The sequence below is a fragment of the Oryzias latipes genome, chromosome 12 (genome assembly GCF_002234675.1).
Source record: "Oryzias latipes chromosome 12, ASM223467v1".
NCBI lineage: Eukaryota > Metazoa > Chordata > Actinopteri > Beloniformes > Adrianichthyidae > Oryzias > Oryzias latipes.
Window position 1 is genome coordinate 17,498,177 of NC_019870.2, and position 15,820 is coordinate 17,513,996.

Sequence of the window (15,820 nt, forward strand, 5' to 3'; positions counted from 1 at the left end):
AACACTCAGTCGAGCACAGGTGTCAGCTCACCTTTGCACAAATAGTTTGCGTGACTGAATGAAATGCTTTACATGTGTCGGTTTGTATGCGTGTGAACTGTGGTGGTATCGTAACGTTTTGGTGTGTGGACAGGCCCCGCCCCTTTTAGAAAAACATTTACACCAGACAATAATGAATCTAAACTTCATTGCTGTATGATTCTGCTCCTCTTTTTTCTGTAATCGTCCTCCTATTTCTGTAACTCCCCTCTTTTTTCTCCCTTTCTTTTGTGCCCTTACCCCCTCCCCCCCTCTGACATCCCTCTGTTTTCTCTGCTCTTCTTCTTTTCTGTCCGGTCCAACAAAAAACGGATACAAATATAATTAATAGAAATAAAGTTTAGCCTAAATCACAAGAGGGGTTTATATAAATATACACCTTGTGTGTCAGAAGATTCATAACCTCATGTAGAAAGTAAAATCAGTCTGTTGGACAGAAGACTTACTGAAGTTCATAAGGAAAGTTCTGCTATGATCACTGATATTTTTTGCTCTTGAAAACGCCGCAGAGTTTTGGGATCCCCTGGGCCAGACGGCGGCGGACACGTGAAGGGGGCTCCTCATCGCTTCCCTACAGCCTCTGCAAATCCGCCGCAGTCTCTCTCACCGCGCAAACGCTCCCACACTCCAGGAGTGTGAAGTCATCAAATATTTAACCTTCTATGTTGCAGTAACTCTTTTGAGGAGAGGAAATTACCCAAACATGGTCATCAGTTTTTTTCCAGGGAAAATGTGAGTGCTGCTCTGATTGAAACTGCTTTTTTTATCCTTCATCTGTGTGGAGCAGGCTGTTCCATTGTGGTTCATATCAGACCTTTCTTTTATTTATTTATTTATTTATTTATATCTCAGGTCGGAACCCTTTCCAACGAGGCTGGTTTTACCAGCCTTCAAGCGGAGCCTGGGCTCCAACATCAGCGATAGACAGAGGAAGGCGCAGGGTTTGCACAGAGATCGCCTGAAAAGAACGCTGTCCTGACACTTTCCAAACCAACGCGGCGCTCTTTTCAGAAGCTTTAAAGCTAATTAAAGAAGCATTTACACCACAGAAATGTTTTCTGTTTTTTTTTCTATTTTGGGTTGTCTCACCCAGACAAATCAGTAGGAAGCGACGTGATCTGCTCCTTCCATTTATGGAATTCGTAGATCAGCTGTACTAGCTTTGACATGTCAGGGTGTAAGCTGGTAAACATGTCCAATCCACTTCTGCACCCTAAGGCCACAGCTGTGTAGAGCACCAGTCTTTAACCCTTGTGCTATCATAGGCACTTTACCATTGGGAGTTGGGCCATCTAGACCCACTAGACAGTGCTCTGAACCTTTTTTCTTCAATGATTTGTGATCTTCACTGGTGTCCATGGATTACATGAAATCTTTCCACCTTTATCCACCTTTGTCATGGTAGGGAGAACACGTCAATGTAAGGGTGGGGTCATCTAAGATAACACAAGAGTTAAAACAACCCAATTCCAAATGCTGGGACTTCAGGGCCCCTTGGTGGGCAGTCGAGCTGCAGTGGAGACAGGCCGCAGTCGTAACAAAGACAAAAAACACATCACATCATTTTTCTTTTATAATTGGTTTATTGTGGCCCTCTGGCTGATGAAAATAGAAATGTAAAAATAAGAATAAATATAAAATACCATCAAAAGTAAACCCAATTTACACAGAAAAACACAGTTGCTTTGTATATTTCTGTTTTTATTCATGTCAAACAGAAGTATAATTCATATATATTATTTTAAAAAATAACACACAAAATGAATGCAAACCAGTTTCAAATTGTCCTAAAGGGTAAAAGAAGACTAGTGGAAAACAAACCCTTTTTTTTCTGTTAAAGGCTGCAGACCCCAGGTCTAAGATGAAGTTTACACAGGTTTAGGTTTTCTCTTTTTCTTTTTTAGGACCTGAATTCCTGACGCCTAAATAGTAGCCAAAAATGTTTTCCATGTCCTTCCAACTCCTTAAAAGCCACAAAGGTTTTCGGTCAAATGAATAAAACAAGCATAGTTACTGTACTGCAATTCTTTGTTCACTCTCTGTTTGCCTTTTTAGGTTGTTAATCTAAAATTGCAATGATTAAATCTGAGTGTGTTTTGTGAGTAGTCTGCAAAAAGTGGAGTTTAAGAAAAGAAAAAGCAGTGGTGTCTTCATTCTATGGTACAAAAAGTTAGAAAAAGTCGCTTCACACGCTGTCTTACCTTTCTATTCTTTGTACAAAACTAGAGTGGATGTGAAACTCATAATAACCAGGCAGCTAATAGGTTGCTGTTAATTGTTCATTATGCTTTAAACTAATGGGATTGAACATTTCAGAGAAAAGTGTGTGATCTCTAAAGACAAACAGTTTGGTTACAAACCACAGCAAGCAAGTGTTTGTTCCTTTCATAATTGTTGGTAAAACTAATGAATACAAGTGTGTTCAAAGTGAGCATAAGGTGTGTAACACAAAATATAACACATTTTAGAACGAGTTCAAAAATATACAATAAAAATAGGTGTTTCTAAAAGTTTTTAAAAAATTTTTTTTTGCTTTTTTGCTCCACATATTAAAAATAAAACACGTTTTGGTTGAATGTTGCTTTTTTTGGTATATTTTTGTCCCACTTAGATGTTTTTTTTTTGTTAATTTTCCAACACACATAGTTTTCCTTACTTTGGTCAAAATATCTGCATTCACAAACAACCTTAAAAATAATTTTCATTTTGTGTTTATGTCATTCTTAGAGCGTCCACTAGGTGGAGATGTTTCTAAAGTAAACACTGCTCAAATCTATAATAGGCCATAATCAATACACATCCTAGGTTTCAATCCTTTTTTTAAATGCCAACCAGATTTGCTTTTCTTTTTAAATTTAGGTGATTTATGATTAAAAAAACAACAACTAGGTATTTAAATGAAACTAAAAGATCTGAAGCATCAAAAAAAGGAACTAGCACTGGGGTTTGCCCAAAGGTCCTGCATCAGGATGTTTCTAAAAAAATACCAGCCAGTTTCTAAGTTGTTTTTCTTGCCTTCGCCGTGACAGATTAGTTGCCTCGTTGCTTATTTTCCCTGAAATCTGGGAACTGGCATGAATCGGTTGGTCAGACCAGCGTTTGTATTCTGGCAGTGGCGCTCTGATGAGAGGTTCACTGTCTTGATCTGTAGCCTCACAAGGCATAGCCGCTGAAACCACAAGCACAGAGCTACCTCTTTGTGTGTTTTACTTTCATCACAGAGCAGAAGTAGCAGCCCTGCTGCAGAGTTTTGCCTGTCAAATGAATCCACTATTGTGTTTTGTCAGGGAGGATTTTTATGTGGCACAGCCTTTTGCATTTTAAAAACTCTTTTTTTTCCCTTCCGTTGTATTTCTTATTGAGTCAAGTAGCAGTTTACTATTAGTGTGTCACCGTCCAATTCCAGACCATATATACATTAAGATCGAGTGAAAGGGGAAGTTAAGAAACATCAGGAAATGAAATAAGAGAAACATGCTTTTTTCTCCTTTAGAGATACTTAACAGAGAAAACGGGCTTTTTCATTTTAGCGAGTCTATATCTCAGTCTATTATAAAGCTACACATCTGCAGAGGTATCAGCCATAAAAAATATCTAAGCACTAAGATATAAGGAGTTTTGAAAGTGTAGCTAAAAATTTTTGCTTTAAAATCTCTGACAAATTCAGCAACTCCCTGAACCTGAAAGGGATTCAGCAGGTTTAGGAAATGCATGGATGGATGAATTCAGGCTAAAACCAACAAAAACAATGGTTCACTTCTATTTAGCATAAAAATAACAGTAACAAACACAAAGCACTGATGTACTTTTCTACTGAAGCTCCTGCCAGGTTTACGTCAGAGAAAAATCAGCCCAAAGGTTGCAGACCCCTGGTATACTGTGACATTTCTCACACAATATTTGAGTAGTTTGGTTTTATTAAGTTATTTTTTCTCTCTTATTTACTTCAGAATAGTAGCCTAGTCTATGATCAGTGGTGGATTTAAAACATTTCATATGGGGGGGCAGTAGACTTTAATTGGGTGGCAAATGTGATAAGCAGAGAGGAAGGCCATTACAAATGAAAGGGTTAACCATGTTTCATAGTTTTATTATTGTTATTAATAACAACACTGCATTTTTTTTTTTTGCTGAGGTGCCATTACTAACAAAGCTTGCATTAATGATTTCTTAATCTTTGTGAAAATAATAATACTGTTTCAAAAATTGGTTGGGGGCAACTGCCCCCTTCTGCCCCCCTGTAGCTCTGGCCCTGCTCATGGTGGTTAAATGGAGGAACTCCTGCTTCACACGATTCCCTTTTGTTTATTAGCCGTGCGATCATTGAAAATTTGGCCGCACATCTTTTGGTTGGTGTTTTGTCAGGTCTAAAATGGAATAGGAAGAAAAAGAAAAGAAAACTTAAACCGGCACATTAAAAAAGAAAACTTTATTGAAAATGAACAGTTTTACAGAATATATAGACAAGGGCATCCGAAACAAATTAATGAACACACTTTTTTTTTACTCACAATAATAAAAGCAAGGGACATGAAATGACAACAGTGACACATCAAAGTGGGCCCGCCAGAAACGTCATCACTCGCCCACCTTTTCCTCCGCCCACGGCCCCACCCCTTCCTCTCCTGCTCCCCTCCGTGACGTGCAGATAGAAAGCGGGACCAGCCCTCCCGTCGCCATTTTTCCCGTGTCCTGCTTGCGCTTTCTGCTGGCTGAAACAAGCGGGACCCGCTGAAATTAGAGAACGGATATCGCACGGAACCGGCACGCCTGGATCTCTCGCGGGCACTCGAGGAATGCACGCGAGAACTGGAGCGCAGCAGACACGCGGCGGCCGTCATATCATTTTTTGGTGTGAAGACGTGTTGCGAGCCGCCATTTTTCCCCCCCTCAAAAGTCTACTCCGACCCGAGAAAGGGGAGTTAAACACCCCAATTCCGTGACGTCCGCCTTTTTGTGACACCAAGAGGATACAGAGTCGGTATTTTCTTTCTCTACGCTGTCACAATTTTTGTTTTTAGTTGCAAACATGGAGATGGAACGCGCCTGAGGCCACCCTTTCCGTTCTCGTAACTGACACTGACTGAACTGAAGCTAAATAATTGTGAGTTTTCGCGGAAGGCGGAACAACGAGAGGAAGCTTTATTGATCATTTGTTGCTTCAGTTTCCGTCGATGTTCGTCCGTTTCGGGGCCGTTAGCTGCTCGTCACATTATGCTCCCGGGCTGGATCAGCAGGTCGGTCGCAGCCTGTCGCTGAAAACGTCAGGTTGATCTTTTGTTTATTTGTTTTAATCGGGTCCTCGGGCGACGAACGCCCTACCCCGCATCTGCCAAGTACTGCAGCTGGATGCGATAGGCCCGTTTGAATCTAACTTATTCAATAGTTCTCATTTTCTTCTTTATATTAACTTATTTTTTAAAGATTTTTTTTAAAATGTCCGCGTCCCGATTTGACTCGTCTGATCGCTCGGCCTGGTATTTCGGACCAGTGTCGCGACAGGAGGCGCAGAACAGGTTACAGGGGCAGAGACACGGCATGTTTCTGGTGCGAGACTCGTCCACCTGTCCCGGGGACTACGTGCTGTCGGTGTCCGAAAACTCCAAAGTATCTCACTATATCATCAACTCTTTGCCCAGTAAGAGGTTCAAGATAGGAGATCAAGAGTTCGAAAACCTCCCAGCCCTTCTGGAGTTCTACAAAATCCATTACCTGGACACAACAACGCTAATAGAACCAGCATCCAGGTACGATCGTGACGTCTTCCAGCATCCCGGTAGACGACCACTTTCTGTTCTGTTATTCCTCAGCAAATATGTCGTTGAATTAGCATGTTATTGGACAGTTCCTGTTGAGTTTGTTTTAACATTAGCTAAGATGTTCATGAATAACTAGCCTGATCTGTACACAACTGTGTGTGACATTAGGGGGTGTAACAGTTCGATTTGTATCATAATTCATAGTTGCCAACCCGATTCATAGTCGATATTGATTCATTTTGAATGATCCGATCATCCACTGACCTGAAATCAATCCACCATGACATATTTCGCCAAAATTTCAACCAGTTCGACTCAGAGATAAATACTTGGATACTCAACAGTGCAGGTGAAATCTTCCAGATTCCCTGTCTTTCTTGGAAGATAATCAGGTGTAAATTAAATATGTGTACAAACAAACAAACAAGTAAACAACAATTAATGGCAAATGTATTTTAGTCTAACAAAGTTCAGCCCACTTTTGTTTTTCCACATAAGAATAATACAAAGGCCATTTTTAGAACATTCTACCACACTGAATGGTGACGTCTTAGCTAAATTCATAGTAGTTCCTTAAATTGAACTGGAACGATGGACTGATCTTTTTTTATTTTATTTATTTATTTATTTTGCCGCTATCACGTTTGTTGTCCTCTCTCAAGGTCGTTTTTACGTTATAGAAAAATAAACAATCCAAATGGTATTTTCCTGTATCGATTTGAAGGTCATTTTGAAATAATTTAATAATGGTATAGATCAATTCTATTAACAACAGATAAATCGATCTGGAAATCATTTAAGGCAATTGATCGTTACACCCCTGTAGGGTATAGTACATTTGCGTGTGTATTCTAGTGTTTTTACACACTCTTACACACCAAGGCATTAGTGCACTTCATGCAGATGATACCTTTCTTAACCCTTTGACACCGTAACTTTAGCTGCTGTGTTGATGGTCTTGAATTACAGTAACTCTTCAACCGTTTAGGCAATTAACATATGTTCTGAACTATAAGTTGCAGCAGCTAAACAATACATCATAAGGAAGGGGGGAAATCATCTATTAGTCACACTGGAGTTTAAGTCGCACTTTTTAACATAGTACGTGACCAAGAACTAACGTTTAATCTCTAAAGGAGATCATACTAATGGAAAAGATAACAATAATGCACTTATTATCTGCACACTTCACTACAAACTGATGCATGTATAGTGCAAGCATCAGTGCATTTTTAGCCAGTTTTCTCAACTGTAGAATCTGTTGGAATTTTGTTACTTGGGTAAATGGTCCAAGAGTTACAGTAGTTTGAAGAGCATGTGTTGTTTCATGTCTATTAAAGGGTTAACAAGGAACCATTGATACACTCTTCTACGCAAAACATTTCAGTTGGGTCATATCTTTTCAGGTACCCAAGCACTATTGGTGGTCCGGTCCAGTCTATGATTGGTCCAGAGGATAACTTTGAGTACGTGCGGACACTATATGACTTCACTGGTAGTGACGCGGAGGACCTTCCATTCAAGAAAGGGGAGATCCTTATCATTTTGGAAAAGCCAGAGGAACAATGGTGGAGTGCCAAAAATAAAGATGGACGCGTCGGGATGATCCCCGTGCCCTACGTGGAGAAATTGGTACGACCCTCCCCCCATCCTGGCCAGCCTTCCCACGGCTCGCGCAACTCCAACAGCTACGGTATCCCGGAGCCATCCCACTCCCTTGTTAACGCCTATGCCCAGCCCCAGACCTCTCCCCCCATGCCCCCCGGCACACCCGGAGCAGTCATTGCCCCGTTGCCCTCCATGCAGAATGGTCCTGTGTTGGCAAAGGCCATTCAGAAGCGTGTGCCCTGTGCCTACGACAAAACTGCCCTTGCTCTAGAGGTAAGTTCAATCCTTCTTATCTGTCTTTCTATATGTAAATACTCTGTCCTTTTGCATCACCAAAAATTTACTTGGGGAGAGTTTTTTAAAATTTTCAGATTTAAAGAGACTTGTGGGAAAATACACCCCGAATTCATCTGTTTGTCATGAAGCCAGTCACTTTTTTAGGATTGACAACAGCAAAAAATCACGTTCAAATAGACAGGACCACCATTGAGTTAAAATGATGGGTTTATCGGGTCATTGTGTGAAGATTTATTCAAGAAGTGTGTGTGGTTGTATACAAATTTCTTTTCTGATGAGGGTAGTCTGAAAATATGGACACCCTGAGACAGCTGTTGTCTATTCATGTCTATCACATCAGTGGTTTTGCTAGATTTGAAGGTCAGGTGTAACATGCTTATGTCTTCGATTGTTTTCTCTGAACAGGAACAAAAGTTGAAGTTGTGGCAAAGGCTTTGGTTATCTTGGGGTATTTTGGTCTGCATCTTAAAAAAGGGAGCTACTGTGTAGACCTGTCAAAAAGTTAAGTTGTAGATGAGCTTGGAGCTTATCTAAAGTGTTTCTCAGTATTAACACACAGTCCTGGACCACACTTCTAGTAGAATATATTCAGTTTCAACTGTTTTATGATGTAGATTTTTGTCTCACTTAGCAGAAAGTGATAAACATTTGAAAAACTACTTAGGAAATAGATCAGTGGTGATTTCTCGGAGGGGGAAAATAGTCCAACACGGAAGTTAGCTAAATGTTAATTTAGCCTATTGCTCATATTAAAATGTGTCAGCATTTAATAATCATGTTGATTTTGAACACTGTATTTTTAATGGAAGCATGAACAAATAAAAATCCGAAACTGGAAGTACTGAATAAAGACACAAGCAGTAGATTAAACACGTTCTGATAACGTCTCCAGCCTTCTCAATGGAACTATTTTGTAACTGTTGTTTATGTAACATGCAGAAAACTCCCACCACATAGTTACAATCAATATCTTTGTTTATAGCCAATAAAACTGTAAAGGAGATCTATTTTATGCTCTACACCTCTTGTTGTGTGAAACTCCTGTTTGTATCACCGTTGGCTATTAACTCATGACCTGCTGTCGACCTGTTGTTCTGTTTACCGCAGAAATAATGTGGTGAGAATTACAACAGAAGCTTGGAAGCTTTCTGATTGGTTGGATCTTCATGTGGTTTTCTTTAGAATTCTCTGATAGAATAAGAAATAAGATGGTGCCTGCGGTTGATTTAGTCACTTTCTGAACATTTATTTAACTTTATATTAAAATTGCTTTGATGGTAAAATGTTGTGTGAAAATGGAGCATGGCGGAGGCTACCTGGGAGGACTTTGAAATCCTGGAGTGGTCCAGTGTTGACATTCTTTTGACCATCGTAACTCTTGAACTATTTACGCGATTAACACGATTTTTGATGTAATCGTGGAAATGGCATAAGTCAGACTTGTAGAATTCTCTCTCAGAAATGGATTTTCTTACATGAACATATGCTTATGTGATTTCAGAATTGCACACGCCATTGAAATGAAGGAAAAATTCCTAATATTTCCCAGAGAAACAACCATTTTTTCCCCTTATGAAGTCCAAATGCTTCACAGCAAAAATGTGTTGCCTGTTTTGTAGTTCTGTTACTTTCCACATATACACTTTTCATATTGTACTATAACATTTTGGCCAGAATTTTCTAATCGTAACTGTTTAAGGTCAAATAACCATTGTCTGATAATTTATTCAGCATGTAAAGATGCTCAATGTCGTTGACCTGCAGAAACAGAACCAAATCCATGGTTGTATAGAATAGTTCAGAAAGTCCTTCATAGACTAGTTTGAAATATGGTCATGACATGGACACAGATTGTTGCCTAAAGGTTTGTAAAAGATGGAGCACTTGATATAGGCCTGTCCCATTTCTGCCCTCTGGCTCCTGCCCGTCTTGCCCCTCACGTCAAAGGTCAAAGTCTCCCTCTTTAATTTGGAGGGTGAGACTTTTAGGTCCCACTCTCCAAGTCGTTTACTAGGCTTAATAAACGACAACCATGCTAAAACTGAAGGCAGGGTGATGCACAAGTGACAATTCAACTCTGTAGAAAAGCCCTTTTAACAAAAAAACAGTTTTTTTTGGGGTGAATTTCGATTTTATTCTCCATCTATAATTTTACCCAAACTAACAAACGTCTTACCCACTTTAAAAAACTTTGATAAAAATGGCTCTTTTTTGGGTTTATTTTAGGGCTTTTTGTGTGCTAAAAAGCTTCAGCTATTTGCTCTTTTTATCATTATATTTTTGGAAGCAATAAGAAAGGAGGAGTAGAGAGAAGTTTTGAACCAGTGGTGGCAGCTTGTGTATTGGTGTCAGCTCTTATAAATAGACAAATGCAAAATAGAGGCAGCAACACAGTCGGCACCAATGTTAGGTCAGTTGATGAAAAACACATGAAGACGGGGAACCAAACAGGGCAGCGAGTGTGTGAGAGCTCCCAGAAGGAAGCTGGAAATGAGTGTGGAAGGAAATCAACAGTTTGCGTCAATTTCTATCTCCATCAAGGAAGCTTTTTTTTCAGGAGCAACAAAGTATTCCATTCCTAGATTACACTATTTAAAAAAAAAAAAAAAATTTGAAATGAATAAAGTGTAAACTTGTACATTTTTTTTTCTACTGTAAACTGGGGCTTCCTTTGCCCCAACTGTGACATTTTTGCCCTATTTTCTTACCTTGTTGGGGGAGGGGATGTTTTCGTCACCCCCTGGCTTGTCTATTTTATCAGCATTGGTAATACATGATCTTGAATGAAGTTTTTAAGTCCTGTGTCTTAATGAAGGCAATTAATTATGAGCTAAAGGTTTGGGTTAAGTTTATTAGCTACAGTTGTGAGTTTTATCAGTTTGGGTTTTAGCAACAACAACAAAAAGATAGTGTTTCAAAAAACTAGGCTGCTTTACATTTAGATTTTTCTAAGGAACTTTATTGAAATGACAATGCAAAATAGAATAGTAATGAAACTAAATCTCCACTGATGTTTTTAAATGTTGCCGTTTTGACTATTTTTTCCTCAGATGGTTAACACATGAAACTTGTGTGTGTAGAATATACCTTAAATCTGTCGCCATCTCTTTGGAAGTGGGTCACATGTGCTGACCCAACCCCTTTTATTCACTCTGCTGTATACAAACTCTCCAGCCTCTGTTATTTTTGCCTTAAGCTGCACAGCAGCTAACGAGAATCCGAACATGAAGCTTTTCTGTGTTTTCCTTTCAGTTTGACTCATTTATCTCCTACTTGTTTAGTTCTGACAGCACATACCTTATTCTGTTGCATCATGTCTTTCCTCCCATCAGCCTCTGTTTTGGGAAGAAGTCATAGCTCGCAGCCTAATAACATTTTTTTTTGTGTCATTATTGTCTTGTTGCTCACGTTAGGGGAAACTGCACAAAGCATGTAGAACTGAACTTCGTTTCTTTGAAGTAAGATGATTGGATGGATTTTTTTGTTTGGTTTTTGTCGTTTGATGCCACGGACATGTGACATGCTTTTAACCCACGGCATTCACACTTGACAAGCAGGGAGGGGCTACTTTTTCAACTGTTTACTAGCACTTATCCGCAACCTAAAGTTGGAAGAGGTTTGTTGGGCATGAACAGTTTGGCACTTCCTTGACTTAAACGGGACGCCATCCAATACGTCACTGCCAAATCCGAATCCCTGATTGGCCGAAGTTCGACGTTGTTTTACCTTCAATGGCCGCCCGCACGTATGTGGAGCCTGAAAGCGGTCTCAAAAATATTGCGTAGCTATGCGTGATTTTTGCTCACGGAAGCCCAGATGTGGATTTACGCACATTTCCATTGACTTTTCATTGGATGAGGCCACTTGAATGTTTGTTGCAGAGGGCAGTGTGAGCGTAGCTTGACAGTTTTTCAGGCTAAAGCTTTAGTTTCATTCTTCTTATTCCAGCTTTATGTCTTTGTTGTTAACCTGTCCTTTTATTTCTATGCTCCTATGTTCATAATTTGGACTGTGGGACCGGGTGTAGCTAAATGATGCTAAAGCTAAAGAGGGGATGTGTTCAAACTTTCAGTTTCCCTTTAATGTTGTCACCAGGGCTGCATGTTGTGAGAAAAATGAACACAATAAAGCTCCATTCGATTGGTCAACGGTCTCCCTGTGCCTGTCCCCAGCCCAGATAAAATACAGGGTTGTGTCTGGAAGGGCAAACTCTTTGACAAACCACCTGTGCTAAGTAGAGAAAACTGATTGGCTGTGGCCACCCCCTAAAGCTAGAGCTGTGACGGTTTGGGATTTTTGATCACCGCGGTGATGAGCAGCACGAGTCATGGTGTTGGGACTCTTGCCCCCCCAAAAAACACAAAATCCTCTGGCGGGCGGCCGCGTCGCACACTCAAGAATGCAAGTTGTAATGGAAATGAATACAATGGAAATTCCCCCAGAAGACCTTGAAGTTTGAACACAGAACTCGCAGAAAAAGTTAATAATTAGCAAAGATGAATGTGTGAATGTGTTTATCATAGTTCAAATCACGCACCATATGCAGAACTTTCAAAAAAGAATTTAAAAAAGAGGAACGTGCAGTGATGAGTCATCAACGCAGCGATCATCTCATCACCGCGGTGATACGGTTACCGTCACACCCAAAACTAAAGCACATGTGTCAAACTCAAGGCCTGGGGGCCAAATGTGGCCCTCCATGTCATTTTATGTGGCCCGCGAGAGCATAAAAGTTTTTAATTTCGTAGAATAATAAATAGAAATTGGAGTGCATTTATTCATATCTAGGGGGAATTGAACTTGAAATATCAGATTGGGTAACTATACATTAAGGCTTAAACACTGTCCATATAACCTAACCTGACAGAATCAAATGTAAAAGGATTTATGTTAGAGTAACAAGCAAACATGTTTTCTATGCAACTGTAATTGTCACTTTAAAAAGTTATAATAAACAAATGAGTCATTTGACATTAAGTTACATTACATTTAGTTACATGTATAAGTCATATCTGGCCCTTTGAGGACAGCCACTCTGCTGACGTGGCCCTCGGTGAAAATGAGTTTGGACCCCCCCCCCCGGTTTAAAGGAATATGTCTAAAGATCAACGCCGTGCGGGTTCATCCGATTGGTCAAATGGGATTTATTTGATTTGTTAGAAACTTCAAGCTGCCATGAGATTGTCTTGCATGTATGTAAACATTTAAAGTAACAATTTCTTGCTGGTTATGCTGTCTTTTGGGATATCGGCTGATAACACTTTTAAAGCGCTTCTTTTGTACTTATGTCATGTGATCAAGCCCAACTGAGGTGGACGTGGAGGTCTTGCAGCGTAGTCATTGGTTGCTTCTCTCTCCTCACAGGTCGGCGACATGGTCAAAGTTCTACGGATGAACATCAGCGGTCAGTGGGAGGGCGAGGTGAACGGACGCAGGGGGCACTTTCCCTTCACTCATGTCAAAATCGTAGACCCGCTGAACCCGGACGAGGGGGACTGACGCGACCCTGGATGCCCCACCTGTCCCGCCAGCGTCACAGTAACGAGCTTGTCTGCTTGATGTGGGGCGGGGGGTTAGCCAGCTGTCACCGGGCTTTTAAAGAGTTTACAGCTGTGGTCTCAAATGTGACCCTCCTTCCTCAGCTCCCGTTTTCAGGTTTTAGTTCCAGGCTGGGCAGTTTATCTCCTCCTCTTCATCAGTCTCTTTTTATTTCCACATGACAGTGCATCAGACTGAAAGTTGTATGGAAACGTCCATGTGTAGTTTTTAACAATTTAGACCATGCTTTTGAAAAATCAAGATATGGAAAATAATCTGGATTTGGTAGGAAACAAAATCGATGAGGAACAAGCCAGCCATTATTTCTCCAATCCTTCTAGTCGCCGTTGAAGCGGAGCCATCCGCAGACACGCACACATCATTGGTCGGATTCTTCCAATGGTTTCTGCCTCCACCTTCCTGATGGGGCGTGGCACGGCCGGGGTGGCGGTTCATCTGATCGGTGCCATAAGATCAACCTCTTCCTCTTCGTCTGTTGGAGGGCGGACTCTGAATTCTGTCGGTACCGATGGCGTCTGATGATTTTTCTTTCTTTTTTTCCTTCTTCTTTACCGATAAAGCTTAAAGGTTATAAAGTTCTTCGTGCTAACGGCTTTCAGCTCTAAAAGACTTTGAACACGCCGCATAGGAGTGCCAATTTGAATAAGATTTCAAATAGCAATGTATTTGCCAAAAACATCTGACTACTATCGAAACAAAAGATATGGTTTAGCGTTTCATCTTGACTTTAAGTGTTAACCTCTTTAAACATTTGGTCCGGTTTTATTTACGTCCAAAAAACCATGAAAACTCCTAATTCTGCCATAATGCCCCCTTCCTCCTCCTCCTCCTTAGCCGTTCACTCAAGTTGTGCAGCTTAAGTTGTTTTTCTTTTCTGTTTCATGTGTTTTTTTTTTGTCCTGCTTTTAAGTGGATTATTTCAAAATGACTATTGTTAAAAATCAAAAAGGACATTAAAAAAATCAAATAAAGGGAATTCCAAATGCCTGCTGGTTGCCTCTGTGCATGACCTCTTGGCCGGGGAGTTGGTCAAATGCTGCTTTTTAAAATTTATCTCTTCATTAAATAAAAGATTTATCTTTTTTTTTTCATCCTAGCTGGGTTCTGTTTGTCAGGATTTAATGAATTCTAATTAAGCAATACAACTTAGTTTTTATTTTTATTTCCATATTTCTGGTCTTGCTTCTGATTTTTTGTTTTGTTTTGTATTGGCATTAACAGTATTACTGTTCTTCTATTTTAGGAAAACCTGTCTTGTACTTCAGAATTGAAAATTGTGCCTTTTTAATTTCTTACACTATGTAACATGTGTTAATATTTCCCATGGTTCTTACCTCTGCCGGTATTGACCCTGTATGTACAGAGCAAGTAAATAAAATTTACGTCTACTTCTTTAAACCGCGTTCCTCGTCTGTCCGCGGGGCAGGAGGAGGGGGCGGGGCCCGTTTGTGGAGCGCGCCGCGGGGCGGCCCCTCTGTTTTCCGACAGCTCCACTTCTGGAGTCTGCTGCGCCCAGGAGAAGGGAAGCAATTAATGCATTTTAATGAAGTGCTAAGAAAAGAACGTCAGCTGACCCCGAAGAGATGCGGAACAGAAAAACTTTTGAAGGGCAGTTTCCGTGTGTTCAGCACTTTTCAGCTAATTCTATTCCTCTTGGACTATTTAAAACTATGTATAAATTAAAGTGATTCCTTCCTCCTCCCTCTGTTATGACTGCCTTTCTACAGGAACATTGATTTGTTGTGACACATTTTTAGGAACTTTTCTGCTATTCCTGGCAACCAGAACACAAAGTTTCTCATCTTGGTGTCATTATTTGAGACCTAAAGGACCAATTCAAAAACATCATCAAATGCCGGCAGTCTGCAAACAATCCAATAAACAGTTTCACGCTCCGCTCCTCCCCTCATGTATCAGTATTGTAGATTAGCATTCCCTCACCAGCTTTAGCCAGAACCAGGTCAAAGGAAAAGGGGTCGACCTGGACCGAAGACGGCCACGTAAACAACTTTGGGATGGAAAAAAAAGGAGGGAACAGGTGATGGAATCTGAATACAAGTAGGTGGGATTTCATTTGACTTGGCCTGCGTTTATGTGATGAGGCTGAGTGAGGCCAATAATCCATACATCCTGGGTTAAATTGTCCTTCTAGCTAATCGATGTATTCCTGTAGATGGCGGGTGATTGTAACTCCAGTGCAAATAACTGTAATGAATCAAACTTAGTGGAGTCTGACCTCTCCTTAGGGCACACGCCGTGTGTGTGTGTGTGTGTGTAAATGGATGTGTGGCATGGTCGATGAAGGCATTCCTGCAGTCCATTACCAAGCCTGCCCTGCAGCCTGCTTTAATGGCAGCTAACATGTAGTGGTGAAAGCACTGCACATTGTTGTTTTGCTCAAAGGATCTCAGGAAGAGACTATTACTCATCATTGTGGTGATTTCATAGAATATTTTTAACCAGCCAGTGGTTGATGCATTTTTGATCATGTACATATTTTTTATGTTATTTTTTTTATATTTTGAATCACACGCTTGATTAAAAAAATCAGCAACCAG

The 15,820-nt window shown here is 40.4% G+C and overlaps 1 protein-coding gene across 1 annotated transcript; it reads left to right on the forward strand.

The window, feature by feature from the left end:
• Nucleotides 1-4,677: 4,677 nt before the first annotated feature.
• Nucleotides 4,678-14,660, forward strand: crkl (CRK like proto-oncogene, adaptor protein). Its single transcript, XM_004074855.4, has 3 exons — nucleotides 4,678-5,786; nucleotides 7,205-7,679; nucleotides 13,068-14,660. Exons 1-3 carry the CDS (start codon nucleotides 5,476-5,478, stop codon nucleotides 13,200-13,202), a joined length of 921 nt encoding a protein of 306 aa, XP_004074903.1. The 5' UTR covers nucleotides 4,678-5,475; the 3' UTR covers nucleotides 13,203-14,660.
• Nucleotides 14,661-15,820: the final 1,160 nt, after the last annotated feature.